Raw genomic sequence first — 14,950 nt, 5'->3', positions numbered from 1 at the left:
ACACAACTGTTTTCTGCAGTATTATACGTCTGATACATACATCTGACTTACAGTGAAATATGCTCCACTCTCTAGTGACTAATCCTGCTCTTCCTATGGCATTTGTTCAGCTTTGTGGTATTCTTACAGTCAGATTTCCAGTTTTATATTTCTCCTACCCCTCCAACAGCAATATTTTTTTACGTTTCTATGAGATTTTCTCCCTCACAGCGTTTGATGGGATTATCGTATAGATAGTGAGATCAACACAGACAGCAGGTGTATTTGCAGTAGGTTTTTTTCGTGAAACATCCATTTGACTTTTTCCACCATATTATTATGATACACTTTTCGTATACGCACTGAGAATATCGTATACGCTTGAAGAATATCCGTAAGCAATTTCCACATTTTCCATATTCTGACATTTAAGTGGGAAGTAGAGAGCAGGAGGAGAAGGGCTTGTGGTTTGGATTGTGGCCGACGGATGGCGCTGAAGAGGCTCCACGGTCCCACAGAGAGAGAGTTGAATGGGATCCCAGTGTGATCTGGCACGGGGGCGGGAGGGGAGCGCAGCACAAGTCCTGGAAGAGGTTTGAGCCAAAAGCAGTCTGCTGTCCGGCTTTCATCGAGATTGCTCCGTCTGTCCGACCCGCAGAGCTGAGCCAAACGGTTCAAGGTGCGTAATTACGCACAGGAACGACTGATCCGCGGTGTTGCTCGCCGAGGAAAGCTGCGGACAAAGGAAGGCAGGCAGACAGGCTGGAGTACAGCGGACTTGAGAGGGGAAGAGTGCTGTTGGAGGGGAACTGGGGAAACTGGAGTCGGAAGTGATTTGTCTTTTTTTTTCTTCAGAAATGTAACTTGTGTCCAGGATTTCGCAGAGGAAGCGAATCAGTTTGGAAACCGTGGAGAAAAAGCACAAAAAGTGGAGTAGTGAGTGGAATCAGTTCTCAGAACAGCATCCAGATCCTCGGAGCATGGGGTAAGTCAGAGATTTGCGTCTGAAATCAGTTAACTCACTCCTGCTGTGTGGAAACGATTCGTGCAGATGGCGAAATCCTTAAAAAGTGAACTTCGTGGTGACTTATGGGGATTTTCTGAGCGGGTTAAACAGCATCGTCTCTTTCTTCCAAACCCTGTTTGGAGTCGAGCAGAATTTTAGTTCCCATGTGACACGCCGCTGTTTTCTTTGTTTACACCCGGGTAGACATTATCGACTGAGGACAGCAGAGCCTGACCCAGTTTCATTAGAAGTCAGATGTCCGTTTAAACCGTAATGCCAGTTGTGACCGTAAAGAGGTCAAATTCACATGATGAGAAATCGTCTGTGTCACATTAAGCGCCCTGGCTGACACACAGACGCTTTGTTTAAAGCTGTGTTTGGTATCCAGGCTGTGTGTGTGTGTGTGTGTGTGTGTGTGTGTGCGTGCGCACGTGTGCACTGAATGAAACATGCGAGCTTTCAGCTTGGTTCAGCCACACCTGAACCCTCCTCAGTCCAGGCTGTCAGCCTCCCTCCTCCTGGCCCGCTTATTTCCACATTTTAATTGAGATGCTCCTCAAATGACAGAACGAGCACAGTATTAGAGCATCGTTGGCTCTCTCATGTCTTCATTAGAGTTTCACTGATACTGTTCCGGAAGCCCACTAGTTATACACTTAAGCAGCTTTATTCATATTCGCTTTTCAAAGCGAAAAAGAGAAGAAATTTACAATGCAGACCAGTTTAAATGTCATAATGAACACTTCACTATCAGGAGTTGGCAACTGACACATTGCTCGCAAATTGCTGCTTTATTGCAGTCTTGTATTCTGTTTACTTGATGATTAAGTGAGTGAGTGTTGAAGTGCAGTCAGTGGGTTGTCCAGATGTCTTCGGGCCCATAAAACTGCCCGGTGATGCAGCATAATGTTGATGCTCACCTGATAAATTGACCAAATTACAACAACAGCTGCAGCACAAATCAGGTCACCGGATCCCTCAGAAGACATGAAGGTTTGTCCTTCAAATGTCCTCAAGACCAGCCTGAACCACAGCCTCCTCCACAAATGAGACACACAGAAATTAAGTGAGCCTTCAGGCAATCCTCAACAACTTGTAAAGTCACATTTCCGAGTTAACCGCCTGAACGTTGCAGATGAAAGCTGTAGATGTTGCACTGCAGTGCGTGGTGACGAGTTGGCTAACAGGAAAAACACTCACAGTTACGGTTATATACGACCGTGGCTCTCTGAGTGAAGAGACCATCTCTCGGTCTCGTTCCATATCCCAAATGCACAGTGACTGAAGTGCTTAAAGACGGTTTATCTGTGAGGGGACAACACTTAGCCACCTGAGCACCCAACTCTCACTGGTTGACCATCACCATTTGAAGGAAAAGGTCTCTAAGCAACCTTGAACTTTGCTCAGAGGTTTCACTTATGTAACCCTCCAGTATACCCAGTTATGTATTCCATATGTATGTAGATGAGGATGGGACACAGCAAGTGGTATCAGCTCATGTATAATTTCATTGAGTCAGTAGCGAGCTTCAGGCTAATGGAGCCCTTTTGGCTAATATTCAGTGGCACACCAGTGTCCACGGAGACCTGCTGTATCTGCTGTTCAGTGGGGATGCTGGGTCTTTGCCAGCAGCCTTGAAACAAACATCTGGTCTGATGGCTTGTGTTTGGTGTATTTATACTGTGAGTGCTTGGACCAGATATCACCTCTCCTACCACCATCATCTCTCCATGGTGACTAGATGCAGCTCAATTCAGTCACTTGAAAGTCCAAATGAAAGCCTAGAAAGGCTTGTGGAAGACATCCTGGATCTAGTCGGAAGGCCAGCATGCACATTCGGACAAGAACCTACACAAGTTTTAGTGGGCAGAGACAGCCTGCAGCTCTTCTAGCCTCTTGGCAGAAGCGAGTGCCAGGAGGAGGAGGAGGAGGAGGAGGAGGAGGAGAGTCTTTATTAACCACCACTTCAAGTCCTTAAACAAAATGAGTGTTTGATCCACAAGTACTCTCATGCTGTGTGCAGCTTGTCCTAAAGTACTCATCCATGTCGTCTGATCCATGTAGGTCCCTGGTCCAATGGAATACGTAGTTTTAAGTAGAGGTTGTGGAGATCTTTTACTTTTTCAAAAGAGGCTGCTGACATAAAATGTAGTATATGTCTGACTTCCGTTATTTACAACCTGTCGTAGCCCTTCCAGTCATCCAGTGTATATATTTACTGTATCAGAACCTGAGTGCCACATCAGTGTAAGTATATGGTAAACACACAGTGTCCACATGATATTTTCTGAGTTAGACATGACCGCCAGAGTGCACCATTAAATAAATGAATATTGCGCACTTGATTAAGGGATGTTAATGGTAGCAGTGTTTCATCAGAGGCTTCTTCCGAAGCTATGAAAAAGCTGCATTTCTTGGCCACATTTGAGGAGCCTCTGCACTCAGGCAGCCCATCATTGCACACATTACTTGGTTCTGCAGTGTGAGTACTAATGAGGCAGCTTTAACAACTTCAGTGTGACTAAGGCACCGCTTTTAAGTGGAACTGTAATTAATTTTCTTTTTTTTTGGAGTATGCTAAATGTCTGTGCAATTTGTGTATTTTGTTATTCTGTGAGCGAAATCCATCAAGACATTATTGTGATTCAGGTTGTTTTCTCTTAATGTTAAGCACATTTGACCAGCCTGTACTTGCGGTATTCAGCATGTAGCTGCATTGTGTAGACAGTGTGATTAGCACTTGGTACCAGCAGTCACTGAATGTTAAATAAATCTGTGTCTTCATTGGGAAGTGAGCTGAATCACTAAATAATCGTCACTAAATGATGGCCGACAAGCTTCACAGGTAATTTTATTCACTACTGATCATTTTTCCCTCTTGTTGTGCTGCAGAGGAGTTGTCTACAAGCTGTAAAATGTTCCCGTTACATCGAGAGAGGTACAAACACGTGTCATCTCTGTGTTGTGGCTATGCATGGCAGGGATGGGCAATAACTCAAGTTTAATAATTGATCTCCTCCAAAATAATACAGAACATCATGTGACTATTATTGATACCTTTACTTTCTGTCAGCAAAATCAGTTTAAATGCTGATATAATTTATTACCTTGTCTGAATATCAAAGTCATTTGACTGAAAACCAAAACCAGTGGAAAAAAACACGCCAAATGTTAGTGCAGCTTTTAAGGGTAAAGTCAATACATCATTGAGAAAGGTCTTTTGTGTATTTATGCTTTTGCCTCTAGAGTGATCCTCAAATACAACATCAGGATCAGTGCTTGTGATAAATCAATGCGCCCATCCCTCCTTCATCAAACATTTATTTGCCTCTGAGCAAAATCCGCCCTCATCACATCCCCATAATGTTTATCTTCAGTATCTGTGGTTATTGTAACTGTACAACTGCTGGAAAGTAAGATCTGATTGTGGAGGTTTCATGCTTGTCATTGATGGGCAGATGCTGTCAGCACACCCTCCTTCGCTTGTTGTTCTTGCCTGCATGGTGTCTCTTCCATCACATAACCTCCTCCTGTGAGCTGCTCCATTGCAGCTTGACTGCTCCGTATTGGATGGTTTTAACTTTTTAACAGTGCATCACAAAGCCAAAGTTGCTGGTATTTTTTCCACAGCAAACTTTTCTCGAATTTCTCCTCCGACACGCAGTGGACTGAGAATATCACAAAATGGAGAAAGAGACACGGGCCTGTATCTCAGCTGCCTCAAATCCAAACTAAACCACAGTTGCAGTTTTTAAGCCACTCGATGTTTAATACTCAAAAGATGGAGTATCACTTTACCTAAAATTATTGTTCAACATTTAGGGAGATAAACATGTTTGCCGAAAGTTAGCGAGATAGAGAGGATGAATACCTCTCTCACATGTTTGCCTAAGCTAGCTTAGCTGTCCAAAAATGAAAAATAAACCAGCATCTAAAGCTTACTAAGATGTTGCAGGCCTATCTTCTTTGTTTAATTTGCTGTGTATCTACCTATCTACATATTTCCAGTCATCCAGGAAGATGATGATATTGTTTTCCATATCGTCTCTAATAAAACTTGTCTTAATGTCACTGTGCAGTTGCCCTCTGCAGCACAGAGGACATTTAAACTTTGGTTTCAGGAAGAACACGATCAGTTAATCTCTCTAAACTCAGCATAATACTAAAAAAGCTGTTCACTGCATCTGTGTCCTCCCACTGGCCGAGGAAAGACCAGCTGTTTTGTGCAGAGAGGAGCTTCTTAATTGTCGTTTTGGAGACAGATCGACTATTGCATGAATAATTGGCCATCACTTTTTTTTTTTCTTTTTTGCTTCATTTCACTCTGTTTTTATTGGCATTAATAACAGTGCTGCTGGAGGATCGGGGAAGAAAGATCAGCTCTTCCTCTGTCTCTCTCCCTGACCTTCATATCCTGAATGCAGAAAAACCTCTGGGTTTCTGTCGCCTTTGTGAGATGCCAGTCATTCAGACTTCTGCAGGAGGAGCTGACCTTCGGATAAGTGAAGTGTGATGCTGTCATTTAACACACCTGCAGCTCACAGGCATTTTCCCATTTGAAAGCTTGTACTCCTGTAGCACTATCGATCAACATCTGAAAAGCTGATAATCCTGGTTTTAATCCAAAGCTTTCCTCGCTTTGCAGCAGTTGTAGCAGACTTTTGCAGTGTATATTCTGTATGCTGTGCTGTGATTTGTGCTGCAGGTTTGTTGACTCGATGAGCCGCTACAGTATGAGTTAGCATTTCCCCTAGTGGTGCTATTTCGGTGTGTAGTTGTAGCGTGTCATGTTGCTGGACAGAGACAGACGCTTTCGCTGGCTCAGGAATGTGGACACAAGGCTGACTTACTCTCAGAGGTCAGAGGAAGTAGATCCTTAAAGGAGAAGTGCTTTTAGAGAAATAAGACAAACTGCCAAAAAAAACCCCTTTCCTCTCAATGACAACCCTGAAGTCCCCAGAGGCTGAAAAACAGCAGAGTTCCAGTTTTTTGTGTCTTTATGCGCAGATGGTGAAAAATTATGCTGTGCTGAAGCACTCAGCCGATGCTCTCAAAGACCAATTTAACTCTTTTTTTTCAGGCTTGTGGGTCAGAATGTGTTATTCAGCCTGACTTCTTTAGATAACCCTTTTATACTTACATACTGACAAGAAAATTAGGCCTGACTCAAATCCAAGCTAACCACAGCCATGTTGTGCTGTAAAATGCATTTTACAGTCTCCTCTTAAGCCATTCCATGTAAATAAATTAATATTTTTTAAGAATGTCTTAAAGCAGTGGTCGCCATTGAACCAATAAAAGCTTGGGGTTTTTGCTTGATAAATACATGAAATGATTACCAGGATTATTGTTTTAAATTTTATTAATTGATTTGTAAAGAAATTGTTTCAGCTCCACATTATTCACCGGTTGAGATTGTGAGCGTCAGAACTGAATTGTTTCTTCAGCAGGAGTAACTGATGCTTTTTACTCCTTCATTCAGGGATTAATCAATTCATGGGCATCACTATGGTTACACAGTGCAGTAAAGCTTGCTGAAATTTCTTTGATATATTTGAAAAATATTCAATTGAATTTAATTCAATTTATTTATATATAACACAAAATCACAACAGAAGTTGTCTCATGACACTTTCCATTTAGAGCGGTTCTAGACCAAACTCTTTAATTAAATCTTTGGTACAGAGAGACCCAACAAAACCCCCACGAGCGAGCGCTTGGCGGCAGTGGCGAGGAAAAAGAAGGCAGAAACCTCGGAGCAGACCCCGGCTCAATGTTGATAGAAGTAGAAGTAGTACTAATGATAATAAAGCAGAAATATAACAGATGGCAATAACAGTCATCAGTGTCAAGCAGGACCACAGCAGGAGGTCCAGACATGATCCATATGAACCTCTGAGACGAGAAAGCACAAGGAGTCTGGGGAAGAAGTCAAGTTAGTGACATGACTGATGGATGATGATGAATGAATGAACGTTGCATGGAAAGAGAATAAGAAGAGGAGAGAGAAGCTCAGTGCATCATGGGAGATCCTCAAGCAGTCTGAGCCTACAGCCAGTCTTAACTATAAGCTTTATCAAAAAGTAGGGTTTTAAGTCCACTCTTGAACGTAGAGTGGGTGTTTGTCTCCTGGACCGAAACCGGAAGGTGATTCCGTTGATAACTAAAGGCTCTGGTTCCCGTTCTACGTTTGGTGACTCTAGGAACCACAGGTAACCCTGCATCCTGGCAGCGTAGGGTTCTTGTTCAATAATAAGGTACTGTGAGCTCTTTCAGATAAGATGGCACTTTGCCAGAATTTTTAACTCTTTTCTGAATTTTACAGGCAGCCAATGTAGGGAAGCCAACACAGAAGAAATATGATGTCTAATATGAGTTATCTCATCAAAGCAAATCAGATAAGGATAATATAGCAACAATATCTTGCCACTGCATTTATGACCATTGATCATTTTTGTGAGGTTTTTTGCTGCAGTTATTCGGTTACAGACAATATGAAGACATATTTTTGGTATCAGCTTGTGACAGCCTGTTCGACTGGAGCCCCACACAGTCTCTGACTCATCACAGTTGGACACCAGACTCATGTCAGGGCATTAGTATACATCCTGATACGACTGCTGGTGCTTTGACCCCTACTTAACCTCTTTGTCATCTCTTCCCTCACTTCTCTGCAAGCTTTCTGATTTACTGTTTCAAGTGTGAACGCTGGCTTTTAAGTACAAGAAATAGGATTTTTGGCAGCCCCCCCCCCCCCAGGCTATTTACAGCCCGCAGAGCTTATAGGCCCCATTACTGGCAGTTTGTAGAGTATTTTCTCAACTTCACAAGCGACTGGTTGGGTCTGACTGCAGAGCCAGAAAGGAGGGTGCAGCTTCTGTTTCACAGATCAGAGATTCAGGGTGGTGAATGGGTACTGAAGTTAAAAGATGAAGAGAGCAGTGAGTGAGGATTAGAGAAGTGATGACTTGGGGCAAAGACACACAACTCTTAGACAGCACAACTATGGTGTGTGCGTGGTGGCAACCAGACACAACATAAGAAATACAATTTTATTCTGAGCTCCACTGAGCATTTCCTTAATTTTTCGTTGCAAGCTGATCAAAAATGGAGATGTTGTTGTGAAAGTGTGGCATAGTTAAACTGTGATGTAAGTATAATGATTTTAATTTTTATATATCAAATCTCGTTCAATTTCAAATGGTTTTTAAATAAGACACGAGCAGCTTCTCTGTGGGGCTTCGGATGTTGTGCGGTGCTCAGGAGCCTTGGACCTCCAACTCTGCATACTTTACTTATGGGATAAAGTTTTTAGAGTTGCTACAGTTAGTCCAGGAATAGATAAGACAGTCTGGAGGAATTTAGTTACCAACTGTTTTGATAATTTCAGTCATTTTTCAAGCAAAAATATAAAACTTTTACCAGGTGGGTTGGATAGTAAATGGATTTGGATTTTAGGCTGTTGCTTGGACAAAAGAAGCAATTTAAAGACATCACTTTAGGCTCTGGGAAACACTTTTTTTTCTTTTTGATATTTCATAGACTAAATAATTAATTGTGAAAAGAGTTTGCAGTCGATAATGAAAATAATCAGTTAAATAATTCAGATTTTTGACTTGAAGGCATCTCAAGTTAAATCAAATCCGTGGCCTCGAGACTGGAGAAGCGGCTTGTGATCGAAGGGTCACCAGTTCGATTCCCCCACCGGACGGACAGGAAAAATTTGGGTGTGGTGGAGTGATTAATGCGATAAAATGCTCCCCCCTTCATTAGCCGGCTGATGTGCCCTTGAGCAAGGCACTTAAACCCCCCAATATTCTCCCCGGGCGCTTGATGCTGCCCACTGCTCCTGTGGGTGTTTCACTGCAGGTAATTTGCCGGGTGTCGCATGTGTGTGTTCAACTGAGGATGGGTTGAATGCAGAAGACGAATTCAGTGTGTGTATGTAAAAATATATATACTGTCAATAAAGCTGATTCTTCTTCTTCTTCTTCATGACAGTAACAGTAAAACAAATTAAAGATCCTTCCCGTGTGTAGTTCATCACAGTTTGCATCTGTATGAGATGTAATTTCTTTTCTTCTGGAGGTAATGAAGCGTTGCTGAAGCTGGCCAAGCAGCAGTTTTGAAACTGTACATGAAGGCCTGCTGTGAAAGCAGCCGTGTAGGTCAGAAGAAGCGTATTAAAGCCTTCTTGTTCTCTGATGGCTCAGTGTAGAAAACTCGTTCTGTCTGTCTCACAGCTCGTCCAGATGGAGCGATCATGCAAGCCCCTCTTTTCTTGGCCTTTGCTGCAGGCAGCAGCCAAATTCCGTTGTAATATTTTCCTACCCCTGAGAGGAATTATTTCGTCTGTATGAATGTGAAGCTGCGGGAGAGCCTTCATGCTCAGCAGAAGCCTCTCCAGGACGAGGAAAAGGGCTGTTTGTTTGCCTTAGCCTGACATTTCATCAGCTCTCTCATCCAGCATGTACGCCCATAACCTCGAATTCATCTGAATGCTTCGTGGCAATTAATTTATCATGAGGTTGGAGTGTAGCTGATGGCCTCAGGGCTGCGTGCTTCCTCCTCCTCCTCCTCTTCCTCTTCTTCTGTGTGGTGTCACTGCTGTGCTTTCATGGGGAATGTAGAAGACAGTTAGTGGATTAAAGAAAACTTGAAGCTTCAGCCATCAGCTCAGACACAGCAGCTTTACTCTCCAATTCTCTGACAATGGCAGAATATCAAATAAAGGTTTTTCGTAAAACTTTCTGAAGTTTTTCGAGGGAAAGTCTAGTTTTAAATACGTCAGCTGGCACTCGTCAACATCGTCATTTGATCCAGCAGCGACAGCCTCCCTGCCACAGACTGCTGCGACAGACTCGTGCGATGCATGAATGCAAAGACGGGCAGGAGTGAAAATGAAATGTCGTGGAAAGGCACGAAAAGCGGTCGTGCCTGCAAAGGTTTGAGTCACACTTAAGGATTCAGCTCCGTTCCCCTGCTGGCCCGCCTGGGCTCAGATCCCAGCAGTGCTCTCTCTCATGTGTCTCCCAGTTTTTGCCGATCTGTCTTTTTCAAACTCCTCGGCACTGACCCTGAATCCAAATTCAGAAAAATCCCCAGGAGAATGCTCTAGCTGTTCTCCTTAAATGAAAAGTGTTTCTTATAATGAGCTATTCTGTCAGAGTTGCCCAAACAAAAACAAGCTGTACAAAAGCTTCTCAGGGTAACTCACATGGGTTTGAACACCTCTAGTTCAGGGATTAAATCAGAAACTGAAGGGATTTAAGTCATTTTCCTTCTCCTAACAGCTTCTCAGTTGTAAGGATTTGCTGTTTGCTTTTCTTCTGTCAAATGTGACATGACATGACATCCGAAGGCATCGTTTTGGTCTCACGGAAATTATGTTTGTTTGTTTTTAATTATTGTGATTTATAATGATTTATACATTGTGAAAATAACTGGCATATTAATAATGCTGAAAATAGAGTTGATTACATGCACGCTGAGAGAGGAAAGGGGATTCGAGTTGAAAACAAAGTTGTCTCGAGACATTTGTGATGTCTGTGTCAAACGTTTGACCTTTTGGTCAGTTTTTCCAATTTTAAAATACCTCCCACACTTTCTCTGATAGATGAACCTAAAGAAACGTTAACCGTTAGTGTTAAGGAAAACATTTTGTATTTCACACTGAACAAGACAAATGAAGATTTTTATAAAGTTGTGGTTTGTCATTGCCCTCCTGATGCTTTAAAAGTCCTGTTAATCTGTTTGTTTGGAGGTTTCTGAGTGGACAGGCGCCATAGGAAAAATTATTTTAGAATTATCTAGACTACTAGACTACGCAGCATTTAAGCATAACATGAGACATTTTCTGCACATTTTATTTTTTTTTGTGAAACCTTCTCTTGCCATAATATTTTCAACCTTAGTATCTTTACATCCTCCCCACAGGACCCCACCTCACCTGCTGTGAGAGACCTTAGTGAGACACTATGAGACATACAAAGACAGTGGAGTTTTGACTGTCATCTCTGAAATCAGTTCACACTGCAAAACACAAAGAAACAAACGTGTTGTCTTGTTTTTGACCCCTTTAATTACTGAGCTGTAATCTGAACACAGTTCTCCCTCTGCTCATGCGTGGATGCACCGCGGCGAGTGTGCACAGCGTGATGGAGGGGGGTGGAGGGGCGGGTGTGCATTTGACCTGGAATAGATTAACAATAATTGATCCATATGAGCCCCCGACCCAAACTGGATTTAGGCCTCTGGCTCACAGCAGGAAGTCAGTAGCCTCAGTGCTGTTTGATAAGCAGCAGCAGAGGCAAGTAACTGCAGTGTAAAGAATTGCACCATAATCGAGTACAGTTTGGATCTGCTTGAGCGAACACTACATTTCAGAGTGAAACATTGCTATTTGCAGATTAAGATTTTTATGCACAAAATGCGTAATTAGTTTATAAAATATGCTTCTATTAAACTACTCAGCAGTCTAATAAGTTGCTCAGTTTCAACCAGCCACAACTTTAAACAAAATCTGTGCACATCTTAATGTTCAGTAACGATCCAATTGTGTGACTGTATAAAGTTTTTTTTAACTTCTTTAAGTATATTTCTGTCCATAAAATTGCATAAAATGCTGAGTGCCAGACTGTAATTGTAATTGGGCTTTTTTACAAGGTGGTATCCCTACCTTAAGTTATTGTCTTGTTCTTTAATTGGATATAAATGTGATCATTTGTCTTGCTGCAAAGTTAGATGTGTTTGGCTCATTATTTAACTTAACCAACACTTCACTTGTCAACACTCTTCTGGTTGTCGGCCATAAATCATCATGCAGCGTTTAAGTCTCAAAACATCCGATTTAATTAGGAGCTACAAGGCTTCACTTTAATTGGATCAGGTGTGTGTAAGTCACCGCATTCCTCTCTGTGCCGCAGCAGTTCAGACGAGGCTCCTCTGTGAAGCTGCTGTGTTGTGTTTGCCCTCACCTCGGGAGGAATTTAATCCAGTTTTAATCTGCTCATATCAAACGTCGACGTGACGCATCCTGTCTGAGCTGATTAGCTTGATGGGCTTTTCATAAGGCAACGTCAGGATGGGCCATAGGAATGATGGGACATTAATGTCTGTGTGATCCGCTGTGACGACCGGGAGCTGATGAGCAGTCAGTCATCATTTCTCATTAAGATGAGAGTGTGATAGAAGGGAAATCCTGACAGGATCTACTTTACTTTAATTATTATTTATTTTTATTTATTAGCTTATTGTCTTTTATGTGCTGATCATCAGTTACGCAACCAGATAATTAATTAATTACTTTCTATGATGCTGCTAATTCACTTGATTTGTGTGTGCGTGTGTGTGTGTTTTGAATGGGATTTTACATGAAAGTTAGTGTTTACCACACACATCAGGCCAAACTCTCCTCCCTGAAAAACTTTGTCAGAACACCTCTCTAAAACGTAAGAAAAACAGCGTTCATCGCGTTGCACACATTCATATCAGCACAGTACCGCAGTCTCTCTGCTGTTAGCCGCAACACAATTTCACTGATGTATTGTTGCTAAAATGGCCTTGCTCAAAGGCAGCTGTGCAGTGGTTGTTTAAGGTGATGGAGATGATAACTTTTAAATGCTGGGAAATCTGAGTGCTTGGAATCAGCATTCATGTCTCCATACAGACGCCCTGTCGGTAACAGCGTTATTGTCTTTGTCAGGGTGCAAAGTGAACTTTTTCTTGTACAAACATTTCCTGTAGCCATAATTGGGTTTCAGGTAGAAGAGTGCACTCTGTAGGTGTGTGTGTGTGTGTGTTTTTTTGGGGGGGCATGAGGATGGGGAACTGGAAGTGCAGGATGTGTGTCCAGCTTGAATGCATGACAGTATGGGAATGAAGCGGAGACATGCATATAGTGGAAACAGGATTCCAAACTGAAGCAGATGCTGATCACTTGCATCCCCTACTGGCTGGTTGAGAGGGGTGAAGAGTCGCCAGTCAATGGCGATTTGTTTCAAAAAATTGTGAAGTCACGAGAGGCCCTTGAGCATACGGTCATAAATGTGCACAAAACATGTAAGGCTGATGGTTCCCAAAGATGGCATAACTTTTCTGGTCAAGCGATCCTGACTCTTTAGGCTAAATTTGTGACTTTTTGATTGCAACTTTATTTTTCTTAGATGCTAGATTTCAGTTCTGCAGTGGGGCAAATTAATGAGTTTCTAGCCAAAGCATTAAGACCACAAGCTTGCAGAGCTGGACGTTTACCATCACATATCAGTGCTTTGTTTGGTAAGAAAACATTTGCACACATTACTTTGAAATGAAGCTGGGACATGCCCTAATACTTCCCAGAGCAGTAAAAATACTTAATTCATTCATTCATTACTGTATCATTTCACTGCTGTAACAGCATACATTGCATTGTCGCAGCAGGACGTTAATTACTGTGCCATTTACGTTTAAAACAGAGCAATTTGGCAGCACTGAACGCCTCCCTGTTGGAGGTTGTGCTCGCCGCTGATCTTTTACATCATTTTATTGGCAGACATTTTGCCTTATTATAGAGGGTAAAGCACAGGTGGAAATAAAAACCCTGATGACTTCATTCCATTTGAGCGTCCTGGTTAGCCATGACAGGGCCAGTAAAACACAGTGGCAGGATGCTGGAACTGGTTAATGTTATTGATTACACCTTTCCTGTTAAACATGTCAAAATATCGGCTGTGAAAACACACATAGACAGAGCTCTGGTCGCTTTAAAGCAACTCTGAGCAACTAGCAGGAAAAATGGACTTTCAGTAACAACACAGTTACTGCAGAACTAAAGTACCTTGAACTCAAAGGTCAGTCAGATTTTATTAAATAACTTCCCGTGTGCCCCAATTTAACTCTAAAAATTTCTCGTTTCCTGTGCTGGAGTCTTACAAAAGCAGTACTTCTTTAACTCCTCTGAGACATTTGAATGGTAGTCATCAAAACAAAACCAGTTAGTCAAATTTTAAGAGCCAAGCCACACACGTGAGACTGAATAGTCGCCTCGTGTAACTTTCGATCAGTGAGTGATTTATTGTATCTCTGACTGCTGCCATCCAGGACTCGAATCTGCTTTCTTGGCTGTGCTGCTATTGTGTATTGTCAACTGTAGCTTCAGTGGTCTCTGTTGGAACAATAACAACTATTGTTTGTATGCAAATGAAAAGTAATTCCAACCAAATCCAGTGGGAACAATGCTTCATGTATGCAGGGATGACCTATATAAATGATTATTTCTTTTGCTTAGACAAAGAACTGGGCTTCTCCCAGCACACATTATCCTAATTAATGTCAGTGTATAATTGACTTGCGATGGGGATGGCTCATTGCATGCATTAACATTATGCAAACTCTATTAGCCGTGTAACGTTGCATGAATCCGCTAAAGTGCCTACGTAGTCGCTCATCGTCCTGTGAGCCACAGTTAGTCTCCACATCGAGTGTGTAGTTCTTCAAAGGGAGCAGGATGGCTAATTGGACTGCTAGCGGTTAGCAAATCTTCAGCTCCATTTGCACCGCAAGCCTCATTACATCAGGAGAGCTTCAGTGACCCTGAGGTCCTTGAAAAACGCAGTCATATTTGGAAACTTTGATTTTTGTCTCTGTTTGTGTCAGCATGTACCATCACTGCATACTCGGTGGAGGAGTGGAGCCCCAAAGTGCCAAACAAGGTCCAGCTAGACGAACAAAAATTATATTCAGTTCATTTCAACAATGGCTACAGGTGCAATAGCCTTTCGTCTTTGCTCGGTGTGTTAATGTTGGCGTGATATTTCCACTTCTCTGTCATGTGAAAGTAATGCAAGGCTCATGAGGATGACTGAATGCATTTTTAAAGCTGCACATGAAAGCCAATTAACTGAAATGTTCAAACCATCCAAAAATAGTATACACACAAAACAACAAACAGCGCAGTCGTTATGGACGTATACTGATGACAAAAGA

General features: G+C 42.2%; 1 protein-coding gene across 4 annotated transcripts in view; it reads left to right on the top strand.

Annotated features, from left to right (window-relative positions):
* The first annotated feature begins 371 nt into the window (after positions 1-371).
* The window catches only part of LOC124060403 (homer protein homolog 3-like), a 42,173-nt gene continuing 27,594 nt past the window's right edge, over positions 372-14,950 (top strand). For 2 of the 4 annotated variants that reach the window (XM_046391323.1, XM_046391321.1), the window contains exons 1-2: positions 665-964; positions 3,878-3,923. In XM_046391323.1, coding sequence (XP_046247279.1) covers positions 3,901-3,923 — 23 coding nt within the window. In that variant the 5' untranslated portion in view covers positions 665-964; positions 3,878-3,900. The other 2 variants (XM_046391322.1, XM_046391324.1) reach the window with 2 other exon arrangements.

Source organism: Scatophagus argus, chromosome 6 (assembly GCF_020382885.2).
Source record: "Scatophagus argus isolate fScaArg1 chromosome 6, fScaArg1.pri, whole genome shotgun sequence".
Classification (NCBI taxonomy): Eukaryota; Metazoa; Chordata; class Actinopteri; family Scatophagidae; genus Scatophagus; species Scatophagus argus.
Note: the sequence above shows the minus strand (reverse complement) of the source record. Positions and strands in the feature narration are given on the sequence as shown.